The sequence below is a fragment of the Salvelinus fontinalis genome, chromosome 4 (genome assembly GCF_029448725.1).
Source record: "Salvelinus fontinalis isolate EN_2023a chromosome 4, ASM2944872v1, whole genome shotgun sequence".
Classification (NCBI taxonomy): Eukaryota; Metazoa; Chordata; class Actinopteri; order Salmoniformes; family Salmonidae; genus Salvelinus; species Salvelinus fontinalis.
In genome coordinates, this window is record NC_074668.1 from 25,447,046 (window position 1) to 25,473,349 (window position 26,304).

Sequence of the window (26,304 nt, forward strand, 5' to 3'; positions counted from 1 at the left end):
ATTTCAACAATAATATCACTGGAAACAGGCAGAGGCTGACAGAGTTTATAATAAATTAAGTCTGTAGCCTGGCCCTGACTCTGAAATGTAAATTATAATTACTCCTCTGGGTATGTAAGGGGGTTATTGCCAGAGAGAGAAATAAATTGAAGTGAAGTGTGTTTTCTCTGCTTTTAAGACACGCCAGCACGGCTCTCAGTGCAGGGCTGTGTGTGTGTGTGTGTGTGTGTGTGTGTGTCTGTGTGTGTGATTGCACCTCCTCTGCTCTTTCGTTTATCTGCTAGACTTGTCCATACATTTACGCTGCCAGACTTGTCCTATGTCCTATCTGACCTCTGTGAAGGGACAATGAGGCTGCCGCTAACATGGAGATGTGTGTTTTCATTGAGTGATAGAAAAAGTCACAGCAGACTGGGCTGGTTTCATCATCATACAGTCGAGAGATGATCACTGTACCCTGTAGAGAGTGGTGTGTGTGTGTGTGTGTGTGTGTGTGTGTGTGTGTGTGTGTGTGTGTGTGTACACCAGTATGACCAGTAAATAAGTGATGGTGCCCAGTAACTATCACATCACTGCCTGAATCCCAGTCACGCCTCAGTGGAAGTGGGAGGTGCCTGAGCTCTGCAATTTCTCTATATGGCGTTTATCAGTAAATGGCGTGTGTTTTACTCTCTCGCTCCCTGTCTTTCTCTCTCTGTGTCTGTCTCTCTCTGTGTCTGTCTCGCTCTCTCTCTCGCTCTGTCTCTCGCTCTCTCTCTCTCTCTTTCGCTCACACAAAACAGAAAAGAAATGTCATTCGTCTGAACATAGTGCCTGTGTGTTAAACTAAAGAAAAGAGAGAAAGGGAAGATCGTCGACTGCCTGGGCAATGAAAATACATTTTGCCCATTCGACTTTACTTAATGTGACCGTTTGGATGTTAGTGGTAAATAAACTGTCATGAACTGTTTCCCACAGCTTAATGTACTCAAAGTACCCATCACCCCTGACCTCTGACCTCTAACCTGCAGAGTGTGCTGAGGTCGTTCCACAACCTGAAGGACGTGGGAGTGGTCCAGGTTAAGGTCATCAGATCAGAGGGGCTGATGGCAGCAGACGTCACAGGTAAGTCAACTAAAACCTCTTCAAATGACATAAAAATCTTCTTCTCTGCTATGAAGAGCGAATAACTTTTGTAAATCTGTTGCTAAACGGCACTCCCGCTTGTCTGTCTGTTTCCACAAAATGTATTCTTCCCACGCCATATGTATAAAACATCAATCTATGAATTTGGTGTCATTGACAATGGCCAATAAGAACCCTTAGAGATCGTATTTAGATTACAGAACATCTTATTTAGAACCACTTTTATTTTGGGGAGAAATGAATCTAGGGGCGAAACGTTGCCCTGGCATCCCTGTTTCTCCATTACTTCTTACTTTTAATGAGGTATACAGTGGAGAGAACTTCTTGACTTTTTCACAGTATGTGTTATCTAATGGAAAAGAAGTGGGACTGACTTAGTTTGGCCTTACTCAGGGGAGAGGACTCACACACATTAGCAGATAGAGCTGCCGTACTCCTTCATTTCCTGGTTGGGGCAAGGCCTAATGGCTCTGCCTTTGTTTATTACCGGAGAAACAAATGGAAATCCCTCTATGTACTGCTGACCTAAATACAGTACTCATAGCTCAGTCTGGGTTTTACTTTTGCTGTAGCTATTCTACAGTAAAGTATTCAGGTCACATTCAGACCAGAAATTAAGCAAAAAATCATTGCCCAGCTGTGTTGTCATTCCTCCATCTGGGTTGCAACAAGAGTTACAAGTGTTGTGATGTAAAAATATGAACTGCGGAAGTGAAGTGCATAGGCTAGCCATCGAACCAATTAGTTCAACAGAAGTGCATAGCCTGAAATATCCTTTGAATGAAGTTGTGGGTCCTCTTTTTCCATGCAGGGGCCTCTGGTAGCATTGTTGGTGTGAGAGCTAGACACTGTCAAGTATCACCATTTTGAGTCTCTCTCTCTCTCTCTCTCTCTCTCTCTCTCTCTCTCTCTCTCTCTCTCCCTCTATCACTCTCTCTGGTAGGTTGTCCTTTCCACCCTCAACTTCGCAATAGCACCCCTAACTTTTAAAGTTGTCCATTCCCTCCACTAATCCCGCCTTCATAGACTGTTCAGCCCATCAATCACCCCATCTGTCCGATGGTTTGGTCCATCCTTTATTTCCGACCCACTCAGATGGCCCGGTCCACCACGCTGACCCATTAGCTTTGCCAGGCTGTCCCAGTTTGTGTGTGTGTGTGTGTGTGTGTGTGTGTGTGTGTGTGTGTGTGTGTGTTTGTGTGTGTGTGTGGTGTTCCCAATGGAATGGAAGGGCTCATGAGCTTTGATTTCACACTTTGGGTCTGCCTGGTGGCCCCACACACACACACGCACACACACACACACACACACACACACACACACACACACACACACACACACACACACACACACACACACACACACACACACACACACACAGAGAGACAAAGCCCCTTTAAGAGCTCCTTTAAGGGTCCTCACCCTCACTGCATGCAGACCCCTCCACAGCTGGCCAGCATGAGAGGTGTCAGGAGCAAGGTAGCAGGCCACAGAGGAACACACACAGGCTTTAATGGAGAGAGAGATAGAGGGGGGAGAAAGAGAGAGAGAGAGAGAGAGGGAGGGAGGGAGACTGTGAGAAAGCGTTTTCCCATTCCACTCCCATTCATATCCCCCTCTCTCCTCTCACCTCCTGTCTTTCCATCCCCCTCTCTCCCTGTGTGGCAGTCTGTCCCATACCTCTAATTGTGGCGTTTACATGGAGTACCTCTACTCTAGCCCAGGAAATTAACTGAAAATAGTCTCTAAAACCAACAATCCCATTTGATGAGGTGCTCTTACCCGTGTAAGTACCTCCCTTAATGTTCCAGCCTTTCAGCAACACACAGCACCTTCTCAATGGAGGGGCCGTACACATTCATGTACCGCGTCAATAGTAGAAGTAGTTTGCATATTCCCTCAGGATGGATCTTTGTACTGGTATTTTGTTATACAGTTAAAAAGTGCATTGAGTTGAGCTGCTGAGGCATCAACATTACTGTGTAACAGATAGTGAATAACATGTCTGAACACTATGCGAGGGTGCAATCATGCACCTGACTGACAGCGGAATACGGAGGAGAGTAGTGATGATGTAGTTATATGTCATTTAGCAGACTCTTTTATCCAAAGTGACTTACAGTTTGGCGTGCATATATTTTTTTTATAGTGATGACAGTAAGTGAAGCATTTAGACTCTCAGACATGGCTGTATGCTTTCCTTTGTAACAGCTCCAAAACGGAACTGCGACTTGCCGGCTGGGAGACAACGACTTCATCTCAGTTCTACCGTGTTGGTTTAACTCTTTTTAACACGCTTATCTTATTGCTGCCTGAAATGAGGTTAAAGGTCTCGCCGTGAACCCTCCCAGGATATGGAAAATGAACCCTGGGAGGAGCTATGGTGTATCTGGATCGTCAAAGTAGCCCTCAAACCCTGGTGGGTAATTGGCTGGGACAGCCGCCTCTGGTGCTCTCCAATAAGGTGAAAGTTCATCACCAGCGTCATCCGCTCACCACCACATTGCCTGCATATTATTAAAGGAGCACGCCCTTCTCTTCAAACCATTTTAATCAATTTTAGTGATTGAATTTCAGTCAATCGTAGCTAATTCGAGAGTATTGTGTTGAATATTCTAGCGACTACGGAAATATCGTGAACAAGTGTATGTGGTTGCAGTTTTTATGGAAGACAGTATATTGTTCAACATTTATAAAATGGATCCTCAAAAACATAAAATATGAGTTATTTTTCATCATTGTACTCAAAGCCCTAATGTTTTCTCATTCTTAAATACACGTTTCTTCTTTCTTGACATCTTTGTTGTCATTAATTCTTACTATAGTTTTTTATCTTGGATTACAAAATATGCTACTTTATAGTAGAACCTTCTTTCACCATCTATTCCGTTATTAAATGTTTTAATGATTCTCTTAAATTAGCATATTACAAAGTCATGTTGTAAAGGTTAACAGTCTGATGACTGGTAGTGTATTATTCTGTGTGTACTGATGTAGGAGTGAGTGTCAATATCAACTGGAATTGTATACCTGCAGATCGATATGTGTCACAATTAGATGTGAGAGGCATTGATCACAGTGACTTTGGTTTCACTCTCCCTCTGTGCTATCCTTATCACAGTCAATAGAGCCGTACTCTATGTGTCGCCTCAACAGGGAGTTTATGAATGAACCTAAATTCAACCTCGCATTGAACCCCATTATTTCTGTTCTGAACTTCATTATTAAAAGCAATGTACTCGGAAGTAATTTTCATTTAAATCACGTTCTTGGGAACTTTGAATGGGATATTTTTCTCTCTTCCTGACCTAGCTTTAAAGAGTGATATGATTGAACAAACAGCAAAAGTGTTCCCAACAGTTTTGATAAAAGTTCAGATCAAAACTGTAGTTAAGTGTTTATTGTTATGAATCGTAAATTAAATGTGTGCATGCGTGGGGAGAGAGGGGCAGTCCTTTCAATTTACATACAAACAGTAACATGTATCTCCATACACGAACACAGGACATATCATGTAGGAGAGTAAAGAAAATAAAGGAACTTTTGACTGTATATATATATATATAATAATATATAACGCTGCGTCTCTCAACCATATATATATATATATATATATATATATATATATATATATATATATATATATATATATAAATATATATATATATTTATATATATATACATACAGTACCAGTCAAAAGTTTGGACACACCTACTCATTCAAGGGTTTCTCTTTATTTCTTACTATTTTCTACATTGTAGATTAATAGTGAAGACATAAACTATGAAACACACACTAACACACACTAACCAAAAAAGTGTAAACAAATCAAAACATATTTGAGAAATTTGAGATTCTTTGAGATTCTTCTGCCTTTACCACAGCTTTACACACTCTTGTCATTCTCTCAAACATCTTCAACTGGATGCTTTTCCAACAGTCTTAAAGGTGTTCCAACATACTGTATGCTGAGCACTTGTTGGCTGCTTTTCCTTCGCTCTGCAGTCCAACTCATCCCAAACCATCTCAATTGGGTTGAGGTTGGGTGATTGTGGAGGCCAGGTCATCTGACGCAGCACTCCATAAATCTCCTTCTTGGTCAAATAGTCCTTACACAGCCTGAAGGTGTGTTGGGTCATTGTCCTGTTGAAAAACAAATGATAGTCCCACTAAGCGCGAACCAGATAGGATGGCGTATCGGTGCAGAATGCTGTGGTAGCCATGCTAGTTAAGTGTGTCTTGAATTCTAAATAAATCACTGAGAGTGTCACCAGAAAAGCACTCCCACACCATCACACCTCCTCCACCATGCTTCACGGTGGGAACCACACATGCGGAGATCATCTATTCACCTATTCTGCGTCTCACAAAGAGACGGTGGTTGGAACCAAAAATCTCAAATTTTGACTCATCAGACCGAAGGATAGATTTCCACCGGTCTAATGTCCATTGCTCGTGTTTCTTGGCAGAAACAAATCTCAATCGGAGGTGCAGTTAATTCTAATGAACTTATCCTCTGAAGCAGAAGTAACTCTGGGTCTTCCTTCCCTGTGGCGGTCCTCATGAGAGCTAGTTTCATCGTAGCGCTTGATGGCTTTTGCGGCCGTACTTGAAGAAACTTTCAAAGTTCTTGAACTTTCCCTCGTTGACTGACCTTTATGTCTTAAAGTATTGATTGACTGTCAGTTCTCTTTTTTTCTTTGAGCTGTTCTTTCCAAAGTATGGATTTGGTCTTTTACCAAATAGGGCTGTCTTCTGTTTACCACCCCTACCTTGTCACAACACTTGGGTTGGCGCCCCCCCTTGGTTTGTGCTGTGGTGGAGATCTTTGTTGGCTATACTCGGCCTTGTCTCCGGATTATAAGTTGGTGGTTGAAGATATCCCTCCAGTGGTGCGGGGGCTGTGCTTTGGCAAAGTGGGTGGGGTTATATCCTTCCTATTTGGCCCTGTCCGGGGATATCTTCGGATGGGGCCACAGTGTCTGCTGACCGCTCCTGTCTCAGCCTCCAGTATTTATGCTGCAGTAGTTTGTGTCGGGGGGCTAGGGTCAGTTGGTTATACCTGGAGTACTTCTGTCTTATCCAGTGTCCTGTGTGAATTTAAGTATGCTTTCTCTAATTCTCTCGTTCTCTCTTTCTTTCTCTCTCTGAGAACCTGAGCCCTAGGACCATACGTCAGGACTACCGGGCATGACGACTCCCTGCTGCCCCCAGTCCGCCTGGCCTTGCTGCTATTCCAGTTTCAACGGTTCTGCCTGCGGTTACGGAACCCCTACCTGTCCCAGACCTGCTGTTTTCAACTCTTAATGATCGGCTATGAAAAGCCAACAGATTTATTCCTGATTATTATTTGACCATGCTTGTCATTTATGAACATTTTGAAAATCTTGGCTCTCTCTAATTTCCTCCTTCTCTCTTTCTTTCTCTCGGAGGACCTGAGCCCTGGGACCATACGTCGGGACTGCCGGGCGTGGTGGCTCCTTGCTGTCCCCAGTCCGCCTGGCCTTGCTGCTGTTCTGCCTGCGGTTATGGAACCGCCACCTGTCCCAGACCTGTTGTTTTTCAACTCTTAATGATCGGCTATGAAAAGCCAACTGAATATTATTCATGATTATTATTTGACCATGCTTGTCACTTATGAACATTTTTGAACATCTTGGCATAGTTCTGTTATAATCTCCACCCGGCACAGCCAGAAGAGGACTGGCCACCCCGCATAGCCTGGTTCCTCTCTAGGTTTCTTCCTAGGTTTTGGCCTTTCTAGGGAGTTTTTCCTAGCCACCGTGCTTCTACACCTGCATTCTAGCTGTTTGGGGTTTTAGGCTGGGTCTCTGTACAGCACTTCGAGACATTAGCTGATGTACGAAGGGCTATATAAAATAAACTTGATTGATTGATTGATTGAACACAACTGATTGGCTCAAACACATTAAGAAGGAAAGACATTCCACAAATTAACTTTTAAGAAGGCACACCTGTTAATTGAAATGCATTCCAGATGACTACCTCATGAAGCTGGTTGAGAGAATGCAAAGAGTGTGCAAAGCTGTCATTTAGGCAAAGGGTGAATACTTTGAAGAATATCAAAAATCAAATATATAACACTTTTTTGGCAACTACATGATTCCATATGTGTTTTTCACAGTTTTGATGTCTTCACTATTATTCTGCAATGAGTAGGTGTGTCCAACCCTTTGACTAGAACTGTATATAGGGCATGTGTTGTGATTAATACAGTATGCTAGTCTCTGGAGATAGTTCCAATCATAATGATTATGTCTCTGTTACATGGCTTCCAAACTCCATGTTCCTCTGTCCTGCCTCCACAACTCCATGTTCCTCTGTTTAGCCTCCACACCTCCATGTTCCTCTGTTCAGCCTCCACACCTCCATGTTCCTCTATTTAGCCTCCACACCTCCATGTTCCTCTGTTCAGCCTCTACACCTCCATGTTCCTCTGTTCAGCCTCTACACCTCCATATTCCTCTGTTCAGCCTCCACTCCTCCATGTTTCTCTGTTCAGCCTCTACACCTCCATATTCCTCTGTTTAGCCTCCACACCTCCATGTTCCTCTGTTCAGCCTCTACACCTCCATGTTCCTCTGTTTAGCCTCCACACCTCCATGTTCCTCTGTTTAGCCTCCACACCTCCATGTTCCTCTGTTTAGCCTCCACACCTCCATGTTCCTCTGTTCAGCCTCCACACCTCCATGTTCCTCTGTTCAGCCTCTACACCTCCATGTTCCTCTGTTTAGCCTCCACACCTCCATGTTCCTCTGTTTAGCCTCCACACCTCCATGTTCCTCTGTTTAGCCTCCACACCTCCATGTTCCTCTGTTTAGCCTCCACACCTCCATGTTCCTCTGTTTAGCCTCCACAACTCCATGTTCCTCTGTTCAGCCTCTACACCTCCATGTTCCTCTGTTTAGCCTCTACACCTCCATGTCCCTCTGTTTTGCCTCCACTTGTTTGAAATAACTTTCATGGCCTTCCCTCACTACTCTCTCCCCCCTCCTTCTTCTCAGCTCCATCCCTGTAAGACAAGATGTCTCCTTTCTCCCATCTCCCTCTTCTGAGCCCCATCCCTGTCAGACAAGATGTCTCCTCTCTCCCCCTACCTCTTTTTAGCCCATCCCTGTCAGACAAGATGTCTCCTTTCTCCCATCTCCCTCTTCTGAGCCCCATCCCTGTCAGACAAGATGTCTCCTCTCTCCCCCTACCTCTTTTTAGCCCATCCCTGTCAGACAAGATGTCTCCTCTCTCCCCCTACCTCTTTTTAGCCCATCCCTGTCAGACAAGATGTCTCCTCTCTCCCCCTACCTCTTTTTAGCCCATCCCTGTCAGACAAGATGTCTCTTCTCTCCCACCTCCCTCTTTTTAGCCCATGCCTGTCAGACAAGATGTCTCCTCTCTCCCCCTATCTATTCCATCCTCACCGGTGCCCCGGGAAGAGTTTCCTAAGTGCTTATCTGGTGGAGTCCGAGCACTAGAATCCCTGTAGCAGGGCCAGTGGTATGGTGTAGCGTGGGGTGAAATGAATTCATCAGATCATTACTGCCGGTGATAAATGGTGGCTCGAGCTGTCATGAGAACGGAGAGGAGGGTGAGGACTGGATGGTAATTCTCTGTTCAGCTCCTGGCTCTTCCTCTGCTCCTCTTTATCAGGTAGAATACTTCCCCTACTGCTACTGCTAACCACCAGCACCTCCTCTGTAGGCCACAGACACTGGATTAGACAGGAGTAAACAAGACAGATATTAGGGCTACTATTTTTATCACCATGTCTATCAATTTCAATTCAATTTCAATTCAAGGGCTTTATTGGCTTGGGAAACATATTGCCAAACATACATTGCCAAAGCAAGTGAGGTAGATAATATACAAAAGTGAAATGAACAATACACTTTACACTCACAGACATTCCAAAATGATCTCTCTGTCTGTCTGTTTACCCTTCACAGGGAAGAGTGACCCCTTCTGTGTGGTGGAACTGAGTAACGATCGGCTACAGACACACACGGTCTACAAGAACCTCAACCCCGAGTGGAACAAGGTCTTCACCTTGTGAGTGCACTTCTGTACCATGTGTTGCCTCATACCCATCCTGACCTCATGCTGGGTGGGCTCTCTATTTCTGTCTTCCTCACTCTCTGACATATGCCAGTACTTCATATATGTGCACACACGCGCACGTCTATTGAATTGTGTTGCAACTATTGCTAATATTCTATTTTGTCTTTTTTTTTACTAGGCAAGTCAGTTAAGAACCCATTCTTATTTACAAAGACAGCCTACTGGGGAACAGTGGGTTAACTGCCTTGTTCAGGGGCAGAACGACTGATTTTTTCCCTTGTCAACTCTGGGATTCGATCCAGCAACCTTTCGGTTACTGGACCAACGCTCTAACCACTAGGCTACCTGCCGCTCCAAATATTAAGATATGAAGTATACATATATTATTTGAAGTAGTATTACAGTACAGGTATTACAGTACAGGTATTACAGTACCTATAACTACAGCACATGATCATAACAAGGCATGGTTATAAAAAAACAATCATAGCTATTAATAATAAAAAGAGTTATAATTCATACTTAATTTCCAGTTATTACCCATTTCCAGTTATGCCACTACTTGTCACATTTGCCAAAGGACATTGTAAAATGTGAGGATTACAATGTGAATACTATTTTGGGATGCACATGATGATCTCTCTGTTTGTCAATTATGTTCTTTCTAGTTTCTTTCTATTTCTGCAAAATCTACATGATCATTGTTTGGATAAAGCACGTTTTCTTAAACATCTTGATTTCAATAATATGATCAAACACTGTCATTACTGCGCATTTCATTCAACTAGCAAAGCATTGCACAGCGTTTGCACTTAGCCTACTGTAAATAGTCCAAATCTATTTATTTGACAGTGAGAACATGTCATGTATTCATGAATCTATATATCTCATAGAAAATATAGCTAATGCTAAGGCATGGTTGAGATTTAAATTCAGAGGTCTAGGTTTTATCCCCTTATAAATCATTCCTCCTATACATTTTGATTTTGATTGACATGCCATAATTGGATACTATACATGACTATGTACATACATTTATATATATATATTTCAGTCTTCTTTACAGGGAAATACAGGAGTGAATTCCCAGGGAAAGCTGGGTAATTTAGTCGTCCTTTGAGTGGCGCCGTGTCTCTCTTTCTGTAAGAGAAACCTCTTTTCTTTCCATCAGCCTTCTCCTCCCTAGCCTACTTTTCAAAGATGACATTTCCTAGCCACAATTCCCTTCCTCCTACAACTCTTCCTCTCTTTATTAGTTGAGGTCAAAGCTCATAGAGGCGTGGAGTTTCATCATGCTATGATGCGGGTGTGATATGTGTGATTGTAATGGTGTAACGTTTGTTCTGTGGCGAGTAGTAATGTGAAGGACATCCACTCGGTGTTGGAGGTGACAGTGTACGACGAGGACCGAGACAGAAGTGCAGACTTCCTGGGTAAAGTGGCCATCCCTTTACTAAACGTGAGTCCTCCTGATGAACTGTCTCTGCTGTCTATCACCTCCCCTAGGGGAAATACTGTAAACAAACACTGGGGATGATATAAAAACACACAAGATGATGAACTGTCTCTGCTGTCTATCACCTCCCCTAGGGGAAATACTGTAAACAAACACTGGGGATGATATAAAAACACACAAGATGATGAACTGTCTCTGCTGTCTATCACCTCCCCTAGGGGAAATACTGTAAACAAACACTGGGGATGATATAAAAACACACAAGATGATGAACTGTCTCTGCTGTCTATCACCTCCCCTAGGGGAAATACTGTAAACAAACACTGGGGATGATATAAAAACACACAAGATGATGAACTGTCTCTGCTGTCTATCACCTCCCCTAGGGGAAATACTGTAAACAAACACTGGGGATGATATAAAAACACACAAGATGATGAACTGTCTCTGCTGTCTATCACCTCCCCTAGGGGAAATACTGTAAACAAACACTGGGGATGATATAAAAACACACAAGATGATGAACTGTCTCTGCTGTCTATCACCTCCCCTAGGGGAAATACTGTAAACAAACACTGGGGATGATATAAAAACACACAAGATGCAACTGTAGATGAGACTGTTATCATTGCACAAAGAAATAGAGAGAGTGAGAGAGCGAAAGAGAGAGCTGTAAGAGAGAGAGGGAGCTAGAGAGGGCGAGAGAAAGAGAGATATGTAAGAGCGAGAGAGAAGGAGAGAGAGCGATGTAAAGAAAAGAGCGAGAGAGAGAGACAGCGAGAGTAAATGAATAAAACACCATTGGTAATGTAATGTACAGTCCTGGCGGGCTAATTCCCCAGGATAGTTCATATCTCCCTGACAATGCTGTGGTGGTAATGAACAGGTTCTTGTCAGAGTTGCCACAGTTGTTTTGGGCTCTCTGTCAGATGCAGCAGCTGGGGTTCAAAGGTGGCCCAGGGAGTGTATTCAGCTGGGTATTGCCAGACAGACGGCTGTCATGTCCCTCTCCCACAGATTGAAAATGGTGAACGAAAAGCCTACGCTTTGAAAAGCAAGGAGCTGACAGGGCCAACAAAAGGGGTCATCTTTCTGGAAATAGACGTGATTTTTAACGCTGTAAGTCTCTTTCTTTTCCTCCTCCCCTGTTTTCCTAGTTTGTCCCCACCCTCCACACTCCAGCACCATCGTCTTTCTGTTTGTCCTCCCTCCCCTGCCGTCTCTTGTCGCCCGTCCTCGTTTTCACCTAAATTATCGAAAACTCCCACTCAGCCGCCTTTGTTCGCCCATTCGTTGTCACTGTGTGTGTCCTGCTGGCGGCCATCTTAGTGCTGTGTGTGAGGGAGAGAGCTCTCACTGTAGTCTGCGACGTGCGGCACTACTCTCAACAACATATCTGCATGTACTCAAGACAGTCCATTCAGTTAGAGATCTATGTCATATTGTGAATGATAGCCATATTGTGTTATTGTGATAATATCCCACCACAGGCTGTGTGTTAAAATGTGTATATTATTCCCACACCAGGTAAAGGCAGGTCTCATGACGTTGATACCCAAAGAGCAGAAATACATAGAGGATGAGCCCAGAGTGTCGAAACAGGTAGGTCAACTCCGCCACCCTCCACTCTGTTGCCCCGTTTAGCTCAGCATCTACTACAGTCCCCCATTAAATGAGATATTTTAACAAAACTCAACCAGTCTTGAGTGGCATCTTGTGAGGCCACAACAGTGGGGACAAGAGTGAGAGAAAACATCCCTCTCTTTCCCACTCCCCACCCCCCCCCCCCCCCACCCATCCTCAGTCCTTTACTGTGAGCGGTGAATAGAAATGTCAAGCTGTCAGCTCTGGGGGTGTATAAGTAGATTGGCCATCCTTAGTTGGCCCTCTGTGCCACTGCTGCTTTGCACTTCATTGTCACACCGCTCAATGTGGCGGTCCCACAAAGGGCTGAATCGCGGGGGCTGGCCCACATCAGACATGTCACATAAACGTTGTTTGGGCTGAGCAGTCACCCGCTCCCACACCCTTTTGTCTCTCTCCCCTCCTCTTCTTTCTCTATCTCACTCTAGCTCTTTCTCTCTGTGTGCTAAAAGATGCACACTCTGCACTTTCCCCTGTGTGGAGTGTGAACCTCCCTGTCCACCCTCCCTGTTCACTCCTCTCTGTTTTCATCTGTACTTCACCTCTGACTCATAGAGATGCCCCATGTCAGCATCTCTGAATGATGATGTCATCGATGGCTTTAGAGAGATTGCCCCGTGAGGGCTCTTTTGTGTGGGGCTAGTCCCTGCTGTGGCCGCTGTCTGTCCTTACAAACACAAGACCCCCAAACCCAAAGTAGCCAGTCAAATACAGACATTATATTACATTACAATTCCACTATTCAGCAGTTGATATCTGCATTCATTAACCTGTCTAGGATCAGCGTGGCGCTAGCGGCACTCCCCCCCCCCCCCCACTGAAAAACCAGTGCCGCGAAATTCAAAAAAAATATTTTTTTAAAATATTTAACTTTCACACATTAAAGTCCAATACAGCTAATGAAAGACACAGATCTAATGAATCCAGTCAACATTTCCGATTTTTAAAATGTTTTACAGGGAAGACACAATATGTAAAGATGTACATCTATTACCTAAAAACACATTAGCATAATCCACCATCTTTTATTTGTCCACCAACACCAGTAGCCATCACCAATTCGGCTAAACTAAGATATTTATAGCCCCTAACCAACAAAAAAACTCATTAGATGACAGTCTGATAACATATTTATGGTATGGGATAGGTTTTGTTAGAAAAAAGTGCATATTTCAGGTATATGGCATAGTTTACAATTGCACCCACCATCACAAATGGACTAGAATAATTACAATGAGCAACGTGTTTACCTAACTACTAATCATCAAACATTTCGTAAAAATACACGAATCGAAAGACACAGATCCTGTGAATACAGACAATATTTCAGATTTTCTAAGTGTCTTACAGCGAAAACACAATAAATCGTTATATTAGCTTAGCACATAGCAATTAGCAGCCCAGCATTGATTCTAGCCAAAGTGAGCGATACATTTACATTTACATTTAAGTCATTTAGCAGACGCTCTTATCCAGAGCGACTTACAAATTGGTGCATTCACCTAATGACATCCAGTGGAACAGCCACTTTACAATAGTGCATCTAAATCTTTTAAGGGGGGGGGGGGGGGGGCAGAAGGATTGCTTTATCCTATCCTAGGTATTCCTTGAAGAGGTGGGGTTTCAGGTGTCTCCGGAAGGTGGTGATTGACTCCGCTGTCCTGGCGTCGTGAGGGAGTTTGTTCCACCATTGGGGTGCCAGAGCAGCGAACAGTTTTGACTGGGCTGAGCGGGAACTGTACTTCCTCAGTGGTAGGGAGGCGAGCAGGCCAGAGGTGGATGAACGCAGTGCCCTTGTTTGGGTGTAGGGCCTGATCAGAGCCTGAAGGTACTGAGGTGCCGTTCCCCTCACAGCTCCGTAGGCAAGCACCATGGTCTTGTAGCGGATGCGAGCTTCAACTGGAAGCCAGTGGAGAGAGCGGAGGAGCGGGGTGACGTGAGAGAACTTGGGAAGGTTGAACACCAGACGGGCTGCGGCGTTCTGGACGAGTTGTAGGGGTTTGATGGCACAGGCAGGGAGCCCAGCCAACAGCGAGTTGCAGTAATCCAGACGGGAGATGACAAGTGCCTGGATTAGGACTACGATAAAAGTCAACATCGCCAAAAGATATTAATTTTTTCACTAACCTTCTCAGAATTCTTCCGATGACACTCCTGTAACATCACATTACAACATGCATATACAGTTTGATCGAAAATGTTTATATTTAGCCACCAAAATCATGGTTAGACAATGTGAAATGTAGACAGGCTGGTCAGAATTTGTCCTTGCGCCACTTAGACAGTGATCTACTCTTATACATAAATACTCATAAACGTGACTAAAAAATATAGGGTGGACAGGGATTGATAGACAATTTAATTCTTAATACAATTGCGTTATTACATTTTTTAATTTATCCTTACTTTTCAATACAGTTTGCGCCAAGCGAAGCTACGTCAAAAAACATGGCGTCCTAAGCCACTAAAATGTTTCGACAGAAACACGATTTATCATAATAAAAATGTCCTACCTTGAGCTGTTCTTCCATCAGTATCTTGGGCAAAGGATCCTTTCTTGGGAGAAATCGTCTTTTGGTGGAAAGCTGTCCTCTTGCCATGTGGAAATGTCAACTGCGTTCGGGATGAACTGAAAAGCGTGCCCAACTTTTCACATCGTTGCAAAAATAAATGTCCCAAAATCGCACTAAACGGATATAAATTGCTATAAAACGCTTTAAATTAACTACTTTATGATGTTTGTAACTCCTATAACGAGTGAAAAGATGACCGGAGAAATATAACAGGCTAAACTAACGCTTGGAACAGGAGAGGGTCGGTGTCTTCCACGCGCGTTACGCAGCTCCCAAAGAATGACTAGCTTCAGAGTTTTTTGATTTGTAGGGCCTGTGAACGCGCAATCGAGCCCGTTGGAATCGTCATCACGTAAAGGCATCCAGGGGAAGACGTAAGAAGTGTCCGTATAGTCATAGCAACGACAGTGCCCTTTTAAATGACTTCAGAAGAGTGGCCAACATTTCTCAAATCTGACTCCATGTCAGGGAAATTGCTGTAGAATGGGCTCTGTTCCACTTAGAGACAAAATTTCAACTCCTATAGAAACTATAGACTGTTTTCTATCCAATAATAATAATAATATGCATATTGTACGATCAAGGATTTTGTGGGAAGCCGTTTAAAAAATTAGCCACATTAGCATAAATAGTCTAAACAGCGCCCCCATCCCCAACAGGTTAAACTACCATGGCCAGGAACAAAGCAGGAACAACTCCAGGCTGTAGTTATAACGGGAACCAGAGTTTGTCCTGGTATGGTCATATGATCCCGGGAAAACTCCTGGGCCTAGATATAACTACTAATGTTGGTGTAGGAAGTACATTGGAGAGAGAGAGAGATAGTTTACAGTAGTCCCTCTGCTGCTAGTACAGTAGTGTGATCAAAGCGTGGCCGTGTGCAGGGATGTGGGTGACTCAGAGTGCTGTTGCCTTCAGGGGGTGGATGTCCCCACCAGGACACCGTAGACTCACAGTCATTCTCAGTTCACCACTACTCTACCTTGAATAATGAATTAGGCAGTGGTCTAAAAATACAACTACCTCTAAACGTCCCAGAATCCTCTTAAAGACACATCCGAATAACACTTTCCCTCTTCGGGGACTACTTCCTGGATGTGTTTTATTCTGTCATGTTGTTTTGGTATTTCGTGATTGGAATGGGACTGTGGTGCTTTCATCATCTGTGGCCAGATGCCTGCCTGAACTCCTTAGGGATGTGAAATCATCACGGGCTGTTAACACTATTACTATGACTTGCCTTCAGCTAAAGAGACTTAAAGAGACAGAGCTTCAGTGAACATGACTTGATTTAGTGATTAAGTTTCTTATAGTCTCAGTATTTCGTTAACAATATTGTGCCAATACTTGACCAACACTAGGCTGGCAAACTGATGGGGTATGAGAGACCAGATGACATAGTGTCCTTGTTGCCATTTGCCCATCATTGCTCCAGTATCTCATACCCCATCACATTGCCAGTATTATGGCCTTAGGAAGCTTTGTACCACGGCTTGGCTAAATTCTCAATTCTGATTAGTTGAGAGGGTGTTGATTACATGCAATTACATAACGAACTCTTTAATGAGAGTTGACTAAATAAATGTTGATTCCTCGACTCCTTGACGGAATTAATAATATATATGTTTATATTCTTAATTCCATTCCCTTACTAGATGTGTGTGTATTGGGTATATGTTGTGTAATTTGTTAGATATTACTGCACTGTCAGAGCTAGAAGCACAAGCATTTCGCTACACCCGCAATAACATCTGCTAAAAATGTGCATGTGACCAATACCATTTGATTTGATTTGATTGTTATGTCTGTTTCGATGTCATGTTTTTGACTGCTCATGTCACCTCTGGGTTCTGTCCAGTTGCTTCTGCAGAACTTCAACAGAGTGAGACGGTGCGTCCTGTTCCTCATCAACGCCGGCTGCTACATCAACAGCTGCTTCGAATGGGACTCAACTCAGAGGAGCATCTGTTCCTTCCTGGTACTAACGCATACATGTACACACAGACATACTCACCTGTTCCTTCCTGGTACTAATGCATACATGTACATGTACACACAGACATACTCACCTGTTCCTTCCTGGTACTAATGCATACATTTACATGTACACACAGACATACTCACCTGTTCCTTCATGGTACTAATGCATACATTTACATGTACACACAGACATACTCACCTGTTCCTTCCTGGTACTAATGCATACATTTACATGTACACACAGACATACTCACCTGTTCCTTCCTGGTACTAATGCATACATTTACATGTACACACATACATGCTCACCTGTTTCATAACCAATAGATGGTACTTATATACTCATAACCAATAGATGGTACTTATATACTCAAAATCAATAGATGGTACTTATATACTCAAAATCAATAGATGGTACTTATATACTCATAACCAATAGATGGTACTTATATACTCAAAATCAATAGATGGTACTTATATACTCAAAATCAATAGATGGTACTTATATACTCAAAATCAATAGATGGTACTTATATACTCATAACCAATAGATGGTACTTATGTACTCAAAAACAATAGATGGTACCTATATACTCATATATGTCACACAACCCACACTCTGAAATAGTAGAAGTATACCACTCAGTATACCTACCTGAACCAGGGTAAGGAAGGCCCCTCGACAAATATCCAACCAATCTAAGGCCTAAGAGACAATATAATGTCTCTGTCTCTTGAGCTATCTATCTCTGTTCCTCTCTCTGTGTCTCTTTATCTCTCTCTCTCTCTTTCTCTCTCTCTGTTCCTCTCTCTGTATCTCTGTATCTCTCTCTCTCTCTCTCTTTCTCTCCCTCTTTCTCTCTGTTCCTCTCTCTTTCTCTCTGTTCCTCTCTCTTTCTCTCTGTTCCTCTCTCTTTCTCTCTGTTCCTTTCTCTGTCTCTCTCTCTCTGTTCCTCTCTCTGTCTCTCTCTCTGTATCTCTCTCTCATATCTCTCTCTCATATCTCTCTCTCATATCTCTCTCTCATATCTCTGTCTCTGTCTCTGTCTCTGTCTCTCTCTCTCTCTCTCTCTCTCTCTCTCTCTCTCTCTCTCTCTCTCTCTCTCTCTCTCTCTCTCTCTCTCTCTCTCTCTCTCTCTCTCTGTCTCTCTCTCTCTCTCTCTCTCTCTCTCTCTGTCTCTCTCTCTCTCTCTCTCTCTCTCTCTCTGTCTCTCTCTCTCTCTCTCTCTCTCTCTCTCTCTTTGATAGGTAGGCTATCAAAATGTTTTGCGGATTAATAAAGCGGTGGTGGTTTTTCTTAAAGAAGAGCGTCTTGTCAAACATATGGTTGAGCATGGCGTACTTCTTAAAGGTATGTTTATTGAAGTTACGACACTTTTTTCTCCGTCAACAAGGAATACTCTTTTGAATGTACCGCCTTTTATTCCCAATGAGCTATTGGAGTGTGAGTCATTGCGGTTTGGGAAGTTTGCAAGTTCAATTAAAATTGTCCTGCTGGGTTGCAAACACCCGGCGTTGAAACAGGTTATGTCGTTTCGGCGACAGGTGTTTATGTTTTTGGATTCACCGGATCAGACTTTGGAGTTATCGTTTAAAGTCAAGTATGACAACAGACTGTATATGGCGTATGCTAGTACGGGTAGTCAACAGTGTTATGAGTGTGGGGATGTTGGCCATAAGCGACATGCTTGCACCAAAAAGGGAGAAGGCGGAGAGTGGGACCCAGGTGGTCCTCGTAACACCTGGGCCCACTAATGTAGGGAGAGGTGAGCCGGCAGTGGTAGAGCAGCCACAAGCACCTGTTCCTGAGGAACAAGTTGTTTGTGTTGAGGGTACGGAGTTGCAGCTTGTACCAGAGGGGAACATAGCATCTGATGTGCAGCAGAAAACTAGTGTTGTAGGATGTAAGGACGGATCTGGGGAGCCATTTCCCCAGACTGGTGAGGAGATGCCCAGTACGAGTAATGGGGTACAGGAGGGGATTCAGGTCGGGCTAGTCTTCCAGGCAGGGGAGGAGATGCCCGGTACGAGTAATGGGGTGCAAGTGGGGAGTATTGAGAGGAATGTGACAGAGGGGAGTCAGTGGTCCAGGGCCTCAGTTGAGGAGGTTCAGGAGAGGGATCTGGACATGTCTGAAATCCCTGTTGATGTGATAGCAGCTGGAGAGGACTCAATTTACAATCTATGTGAGGAAAATGGGTTCCTGGACTGGACTTTTGGGAAATCTGTTAAATTGGCATATTTTTTTCATGTTGTGAAGTTTGTGAGGTCAGCTGTGGTGTTACAGAAGACGGTGGGGTTAGACCAGTTGAGTGTGAAGAAGCGTTTCCGCTTGAGGAAATGTGTTACTGCTGTCACGGCAGCAAAGGGAGGTTGGAAACGTGGTCAGGTTCAGAGAATATTAAAACGGTGATGATTATCATTCCTCATAGGGTGCTTTTTTCTCTTTGTCTGGTTTCTCTGTGGTTTCTTCTGTTTTTCCTTTCTCTTTTCTATATGGAGGTACTAAGGGTAGGTTCTCTCAATATTAATGGGGGAAGGGACAGGAATAAGAGGGCTTGGGTATGAGAAGTAATACAACAGAAAAGGCTTAATGTAGTTTTTCTACAGGAGATACATAGTGATGAGGCTAATGAGGTTGACGGGGGTATGTTGTAGGAGGGGCAGCATATACTCAGTCATGGTACTTATTTCAGTGCTGGGATGGCATAAACACCATGGGTCCACGCAGCCGTCATACCGCTCAGGAAGGAGACGTGTTCTGTCTCCTAGGGATGAACGTACCTTGGTGCGAAAAGTGCAAATCAATCCCAGAACAACAGCAAAGGGCCTTGTGAAGATGCTGGAGGAAACAGGTACACAAGTATCTATATCCACAGTAAAACGAGTCCTATATCGACATAACCTGAAAGGCCGCTCAGCAAGGAAGAAGCCACTGCTCCAAAACCGCCATAAAAAAGCCAGACTACGGTTTGCAACTGCACATGGGGACAAATATCGTACTTTTTGGAGAAATATCCTCTGGTCTGATGAAACAAAAATAGAACTGTTTAGCCATAATGACCATCGTTATGTTTGGAGGAAAAAGGGGGAGGCTTGCAAGCCGAAGACCACCATCCCAACCATGAAGCACGGGGGTGGCAGCATCATGTTGTGGGTGTGCTTTGCTGCAAGAGGGACTGGTGCACTTCACAAAATAGATGGCATCATGAGGAGGAAAATTATGTGGATATATTGAAGCAACATCTCAAGACATCAGTCAAGAAGTTAAAGCTTGGTCGCAAATGGATCTTCCAAATGGACAATGACCCCAAGCATACTTGCAAAGTGTCTTAACCCATCCCACCTGGCCAACATCCGATGAAATTGCAGAGCGCGAAATTCAAGCTACAGAATTATAAATATTGAACTTTCATAAAATCACAAGTGTAATACATCAAATTAAAGCTTAACTTCTTGTTAATCCAGCCGCTGTGTCAGATTTCAAAAGGCTTGTCCTCGGGGTTTCGCCTGCCATATCAGTTCTGTTATACTCACAGACATAATTTTAACCGTTTTAGAAACTTTAGAGTATTTTCTATCCAAATCTACCAATTATTTGCATATCCTAGTTTCTGTGCCTGAGTAACAGGCAGTTTACTTTGGGCACACTTTTCATCCGGACGTGAAAATACTGCCCCCTACCCAAGAGAGGTTAAGGACAAGAAAGTCAAGGTATTGGAGTGGCCATCACAAAGCCCTGACCTCAATCCCATAGAAAATGTGTGGCCAAAACTGAAAACGCGTGTGCAAGCAAGGAGGCCTACAAACCTGACAAATCAGTTACACCAGCTCTGTCAGGAGGAATGGGCCAAAATTCACCCAACTTATTGTGGGAAGCTTGTGGAAGGCTACACAAAACGTTTGACCCAAGTTCAACAATTTAAAGGCAATGCTACCAAATACTAATTGAGTGTATGTTAACTTCTGACCCACTGGGAATGTGTTGAAAGAAATAAAAGCTGAAATATATCATTCCCTCAACTATTATTCTGATATTTCACATTCTTAAAATATGAAAAATATTTGAAAGATCCTAACTGACCTAAGACAGGGAATTTTTACTAGGATCAAATGTCAGGAATTGTGAAAAACTGAGTTTAAATGTATTTGGCTAAGGTGTATGTACACTTCCGACTTCAACTGTATATAAAAAAATGTATTCTCCTAATGAGCGTATAGAGTGTATTGCTGTATTTGATCAAATAAAGGAAACCTTAAGACAGTGTGACCAAGAGGGGTGTATGGTTTTAGGGGGGGACTGGAACTGTACAGTGGATTTTACTGTTGATTGTACTGCTGAATAACCTCACCTGCGGTCAGCTACTTGTCTGTCTGGTCTATTAACTAAGTTTGAGCTTTCTGATGTGTGGAGAGTAAGAAAAATGGAGGGCTATTAAATGGAATTTTGAGTCCTTGAGACAATGGTGGGAGGTTGGGAAGGCCCAAATACGTGAGTTTTTTTAACCGTATACTGCTCTGCCTCGTATTGAAGTTAAAAAGAACAGGACATCAAATCCATTGACTTGAAGTTGCTCACTCAGAATGACCTCGGACTAGTCATGAACTTACAGTACAGGAGACATGAACTGAGGTCGTTTTTACATGAAAGGGTGACTTGATTAGGTCTCGCTCTGCTACCCTCAAAGATATGGATGCTCCTAGCGTTTTTTTTAACCTAGGGCATTTGACATTGCAACGCAAACAGATGTCTTCCTTCGTCTCCTTGATGGGAAGGTGACCACGGATGACGGTGAGATGCGCCAACATGCCGTGGATTTCTACTCTGCCCTCTACAAGGCAGAGGATTGTGATCCTCTGTGTGCTGAACAGTTGTTACATGGATTTCCTCAGTTGGGCCTTGAGCAGACAGCTGCTTTGGACTCTGACATTACTGACATCAGGCCGAGCCCCTGGCATCGATGGTTTACAATCTGATTTCTAGAAGCACTTTTGGAGGTCTATTGGGGGGGATTTTTATGAAGTGGTGTGTGTGTCTTTTCATGAGGGTTCTCTTCCTGTATCCTGTCAACATGGTGTGCTGTCATTGTTGCCATACCACAATCTTATTTTGGGGCCGATATTAAATACATTTTCTACTGTAGGTAGCGTTACCTAACGCTAGTCGGCTGTACCTATGCCAAAACTCCGGGATTTTTCAGGCTATAGCTTGTTTTCCATTTCCATTTAAAAAAAAAAAAACAGTGAACCAACAATATGCAATATCTTTGGAACAAAAAAATCGCAATAAAATCACAGTATCAAATTGCAATACATATTGTATCGACACCTAAGTATCGTGATAATCCCTGGCAATTCCCAGCCCTAGTACAAACTGGACTTTAGCATAGTCTTTACACCCTGTGGTATAGCATGGCTTGCTGCTGTGTGTTCAATCTGAAGACGCATACGCTCGGCTGTCACCACACCTGACCCAAACACCACTTTGTCCGATTATTACACAGGTTATTATGTGTGTGAGATATTGATATGAGCATTCTGCCTGTCTGTGTTAGCATTTAGCACTGCAGCTTGAAGACGCTGTAACTAGTGGGTTAAAGAAAGGTCTTCTTTACATTCTGAGATTCCTGTGGAAAGTGTCTAACTTTCACACACACACACACACACAGTAATGTAATCCCTCTCTGTGTTAGATTAGTGTGCAGACAGATCCAGTCTAGTGAGCTAACAGGTACAAACCCTCTCTTACTCCCTCCAGTTTGTTCTTCCGCTCTCCTTCTCTCCGTATCTGTGCGCCTCATCCATTAGCGCCAACTGCGATTAGAGACGTGTGTGTGAGGTAACTGAGCCCCCCCATCACACACCACCACAGCACCCCCACCCATCCCCGGCAGAGAACCAGCCACCGCTGCAGCATTGGCACAGTGGGCTGGGCTGGAGTTACCTCCCGTCCCGCGCCACGGGTGGTGTGTGTGGTGGTGGGGAGGTAAGCTTCTGCTTCCTCTCTACCTGAACACCTGCAAGCTGAGACCCACCCACTCACCCATCCCTTCCTTGTTTCTCCTCTCTCCACCACTCTCATCCCCCCTTCCCTCTCTGCCTGTGAGCTGGGGCCATTGTGGGGGTTGGTGGTGTTGAGTTCTGTTTAGTGGCTCATGCCAGATCTCCCCGCGGCCCCTGAAAGACAAGGCTGTTATTACTCCAGGGACCGCAGGCCTCAGCAACTCTTCCTCCAAACAAATTTGCTGTAACTTTATATGCAATTGGGCCTTGAATTGGGAGCAAATAGAGCAGGCTTTGTGATGCCCAGAACGGTGAGGAGGGTAGGAGACGGGGGTTTTTTGGAAGGCAGTGGAAATGATACCAGGCTCTTTTATTTGGGGCAAAGTAGGACTCTTATCAGTGGGAGAGCCCCAGACAAGGGAGTTACTTCTGCAGGAAACTGGAGCACCTATCACCTGCTTTGCATTTAGATCAAAATAAAAAAAGAGAAGAACCTATGCACACACACACTCCTCTCCAGGTCCATGTAAATTGCTCCTTTGACACTTGAGAAAGCTAGCTAACTTTTACCATCAGAAGTGTGAATTTTATTGTAACTTTATTTGACTAGGCAAGTCCGTTAAGAACAAATTCTTATTTACAATTTACACCGGCCAAACCCGGACAACCTGGCCCAATTGTGTGCCGCCCTATGGGACTCCCAATCACGGCCGGATGTGATACAGCCTGGAATCAAACCAGAGACTGTTGTGATGCCTCTTGTACTGCGATGCAGTGCCTTAGACTGCTGCGCCACTCGGGAGCCCTCTCCTGAATTTTTGCCCTAGAGCAATGGACAGCTTGAAATAGATCAACTATAAATGTTTTACTACCTTTCTAACTGAAAAAAATGAGGGAAAGTGAAATACAATGACAAGTTGATTCAGAGGACACTGTGGAGTCTGGGGATTGATTTTCATAGACAGGACATCTGCAGATGGGGATGTGTTAATCAATTATCTCTGTTTTATTCTCATTCATGGACACGGTTGCTATTACAGGACATTTTGACCATTTGTGGGTGTCTTTGGTTAAGTGTCTATTACAGATTGCTTGTTGTTATGGGCATATTTGGTTCTATGTTTTGGATGTGATGTCCAACTTCTTCTTACTAAACATAAAACAGCTCTTTGTCTCCCCAGCAGGGGGCAGTCTAGTACCACAGAATGGGACTGTCCTGTCCAGCCAAATAGGACACTATAGGCTTCCTGTCAGAACATGACTTGTTCTTTATTTGCTATCTGGTAACGGACGGCTAGTATCTGAATGGATATCCATGTAGTAAAGATAAAGCCAACTTAACTCTGAAATCCAAACGTCAGTTGACTTCTGGAGAGGGGAGTTAGACTAGTACACGCTCAACGTACGCCAAAGCACTTCATACGTTCCCCAAGAGCTCCATATCCGAGCCGTAAAGCCGAGCAGCGGACCACTGTTTAGTAAACCACATAATGCCAAAACTATAAAGCCCCAATCTTCCACCTTCATCAAAATGTAATAGATGAATGAAACACCCATCTGTTCCTGATCGGTTATATTCCTAAATCTGTGTCTTGTGTGCTTTTGATAAGGGAATGCCTTTTTTAAGTTATGAATATTATTTATTGTGTTGAAATATAATGTATATGGATTGACTACATATAAATGAAATAATCATTGAGAGTTTAACATGAAGATCTGTATGTTTCCACTGTCTAGTAGTTTAACATGAAGATCTGTATGTTTCCACTGTCTAGTAGTTTGTAGAAATAACCAAATGTTTTTTTGAATACTTCAAGTTTGCCTTTTTGCTTTTTACAAATGGAATGTTTTATATCATGTTCAATGTGAACATATTCTCTTATAAAACAATAATTATGCAATGGAGGTAAGTAACCTAAAAGTATTTTCAAAAGTTTTTCATTGAAGTACATTTTCCTTACCTTATTTTGTATTCAGTGCTATTTTGTTATGGCCGGTTTGCTTTCATTTGGAAACAACCCAAATATCTATTAGGTAGACCATATGCTCTGAGATGCCATCATTGACTTGATGTTAAAGCTGATACAGCTTCCATTTTGACATTCTTTCACATGAAAAAAATAATGTAAAAATTATTTTAATCCATATAACATCATTTGTTAACGTAAATCAAATAAATGACTTAATAGCATCTTACACTGATGCCGTGTTGAGGGTGAGTTTAGTAGATAAAGGAAACAATGGATTTCTCTCCTTTCAGTGTGCGACAAATAGGAGATGATTCTTAGCATTGTATTATACTTAGCACTTATACCTACACTACCAGGAATAAACTAGAGGGGGTTTATGGGATTAAAAAAATAGATATATTTAACCTTTATTTAACTAGGCAAGTCAGTTAAGAACAAATTCTTATTTACAATGACGGCCTACCCCGGCCAAACCCTCCCCTAACCCGGACGACGCTGGGCCAATTGTGCGCCGCCCTATGGGACTCCCGATCACGGACGGTTGTGATACAGCCCGGGATCGAACCAGGGTCTGCAGTGACCCTGGTCTGCAGTGACCCTCTAGCACTGCGATGTAGTGCCTTAGACAGCTGCATGTTTGGAATGCAAACATGCACACACACGCACACGCACACACACGCAAATGCACACACACACAAACACAATCTATACCATGAGAGGTTGGTTGAGTTCTCAGAATCAGGAGGATGTCAAAACAGAAGATAATGAAGGGATGGAGCAAGCTGTGTGTCTCTAAGCCTGCTGCCCAAAACACCAGCCTGTGAGCTGTGTGTGTGTAGCTTTGAAAATACCTGTGTTTACACACACACACATACACACACACAAAGCACATACACTTTATAGCCACACGCCTGAGATTCTGTAAATTATTTTTTCCTTTCTCCAGTCACAGACCTCCATGGCTGATTCCCTCTCCTTCCTCCCCAGGCAGAGAGAGTCTCAGTAGGGAAGCGATGGGGGGGGGGTCTCCCGGTCCTGGGGAAAGGTCCCGGCGCTGCAGTCTTCTCTCCCCAGCCGAGGGGCTGTGAGACAGGGCAGGCTTGGCCTCTGATGGGCCGGGGTGTCAGGTTCCTCCAGCTGTCAGTCACAGCCTCGCCCAGAGCTAGAATAACTAAATGGGGAGGGATAAGGTGGACGACAGGTTAAATAACCCCAGGCAGGGGAAACTAGACGGACACAGACAGACACACCACACACGCACACACAAGAGACGCACACACACACAGACACACACACCACACACCAGAGACACACACACACCCCAGAGATGCACACACACACACACACACACACACAGACACACACACACCACACACCAGATACGCACACACACACACCAAGACGCACACACACACACACACACACACACACACACACAAACAGACACACCACACACCAGAGATGCAAACACTCACACAC

General features: G+C 43.7%; 1 protein-coding gene across 7 annotated transcripts in view; it reads left to right on the plus strand.

Moving 5' to 3' along the window:
- The window catches only part of LOC129853431 (multiple C2 and transmembrane domain-containing protein 1-like), a 247,599-nt gene that overhangs the window by 151,057 nt on the left and 70,238 nt on the right, over positions 1-26,304 (plus strand). For all 7 annotated transcript variants that reach the window (XM_055919458.1, XM_055919459.1, XM_055919461.1 and 4 more), the window contains 6 exons: positions 1,011-1,104; positions 9,088-9,190; positions 10,556-10,658; positions 11,673-11,774; positions 12,183-12,257; positions 16,731-16,850. In XM_055919458.1, the coding sequence (XP_055775433.1) occupies positions 1,011-1,104; positions 9,088-9,190; positions 10,556-10,658; positions 11,673-11,774; positions 12,183-12,257; positions 16,731-16,850 (597 nt within the window). The remainder of the gene's footprint in view (positions 1-1,010; positions 1,105-9,087; positions 9,191-10,555; positions 10,659-11,672; positions 11,775-12,182; positions 12,258-16,730; positions 16,851-26,304) is intronic.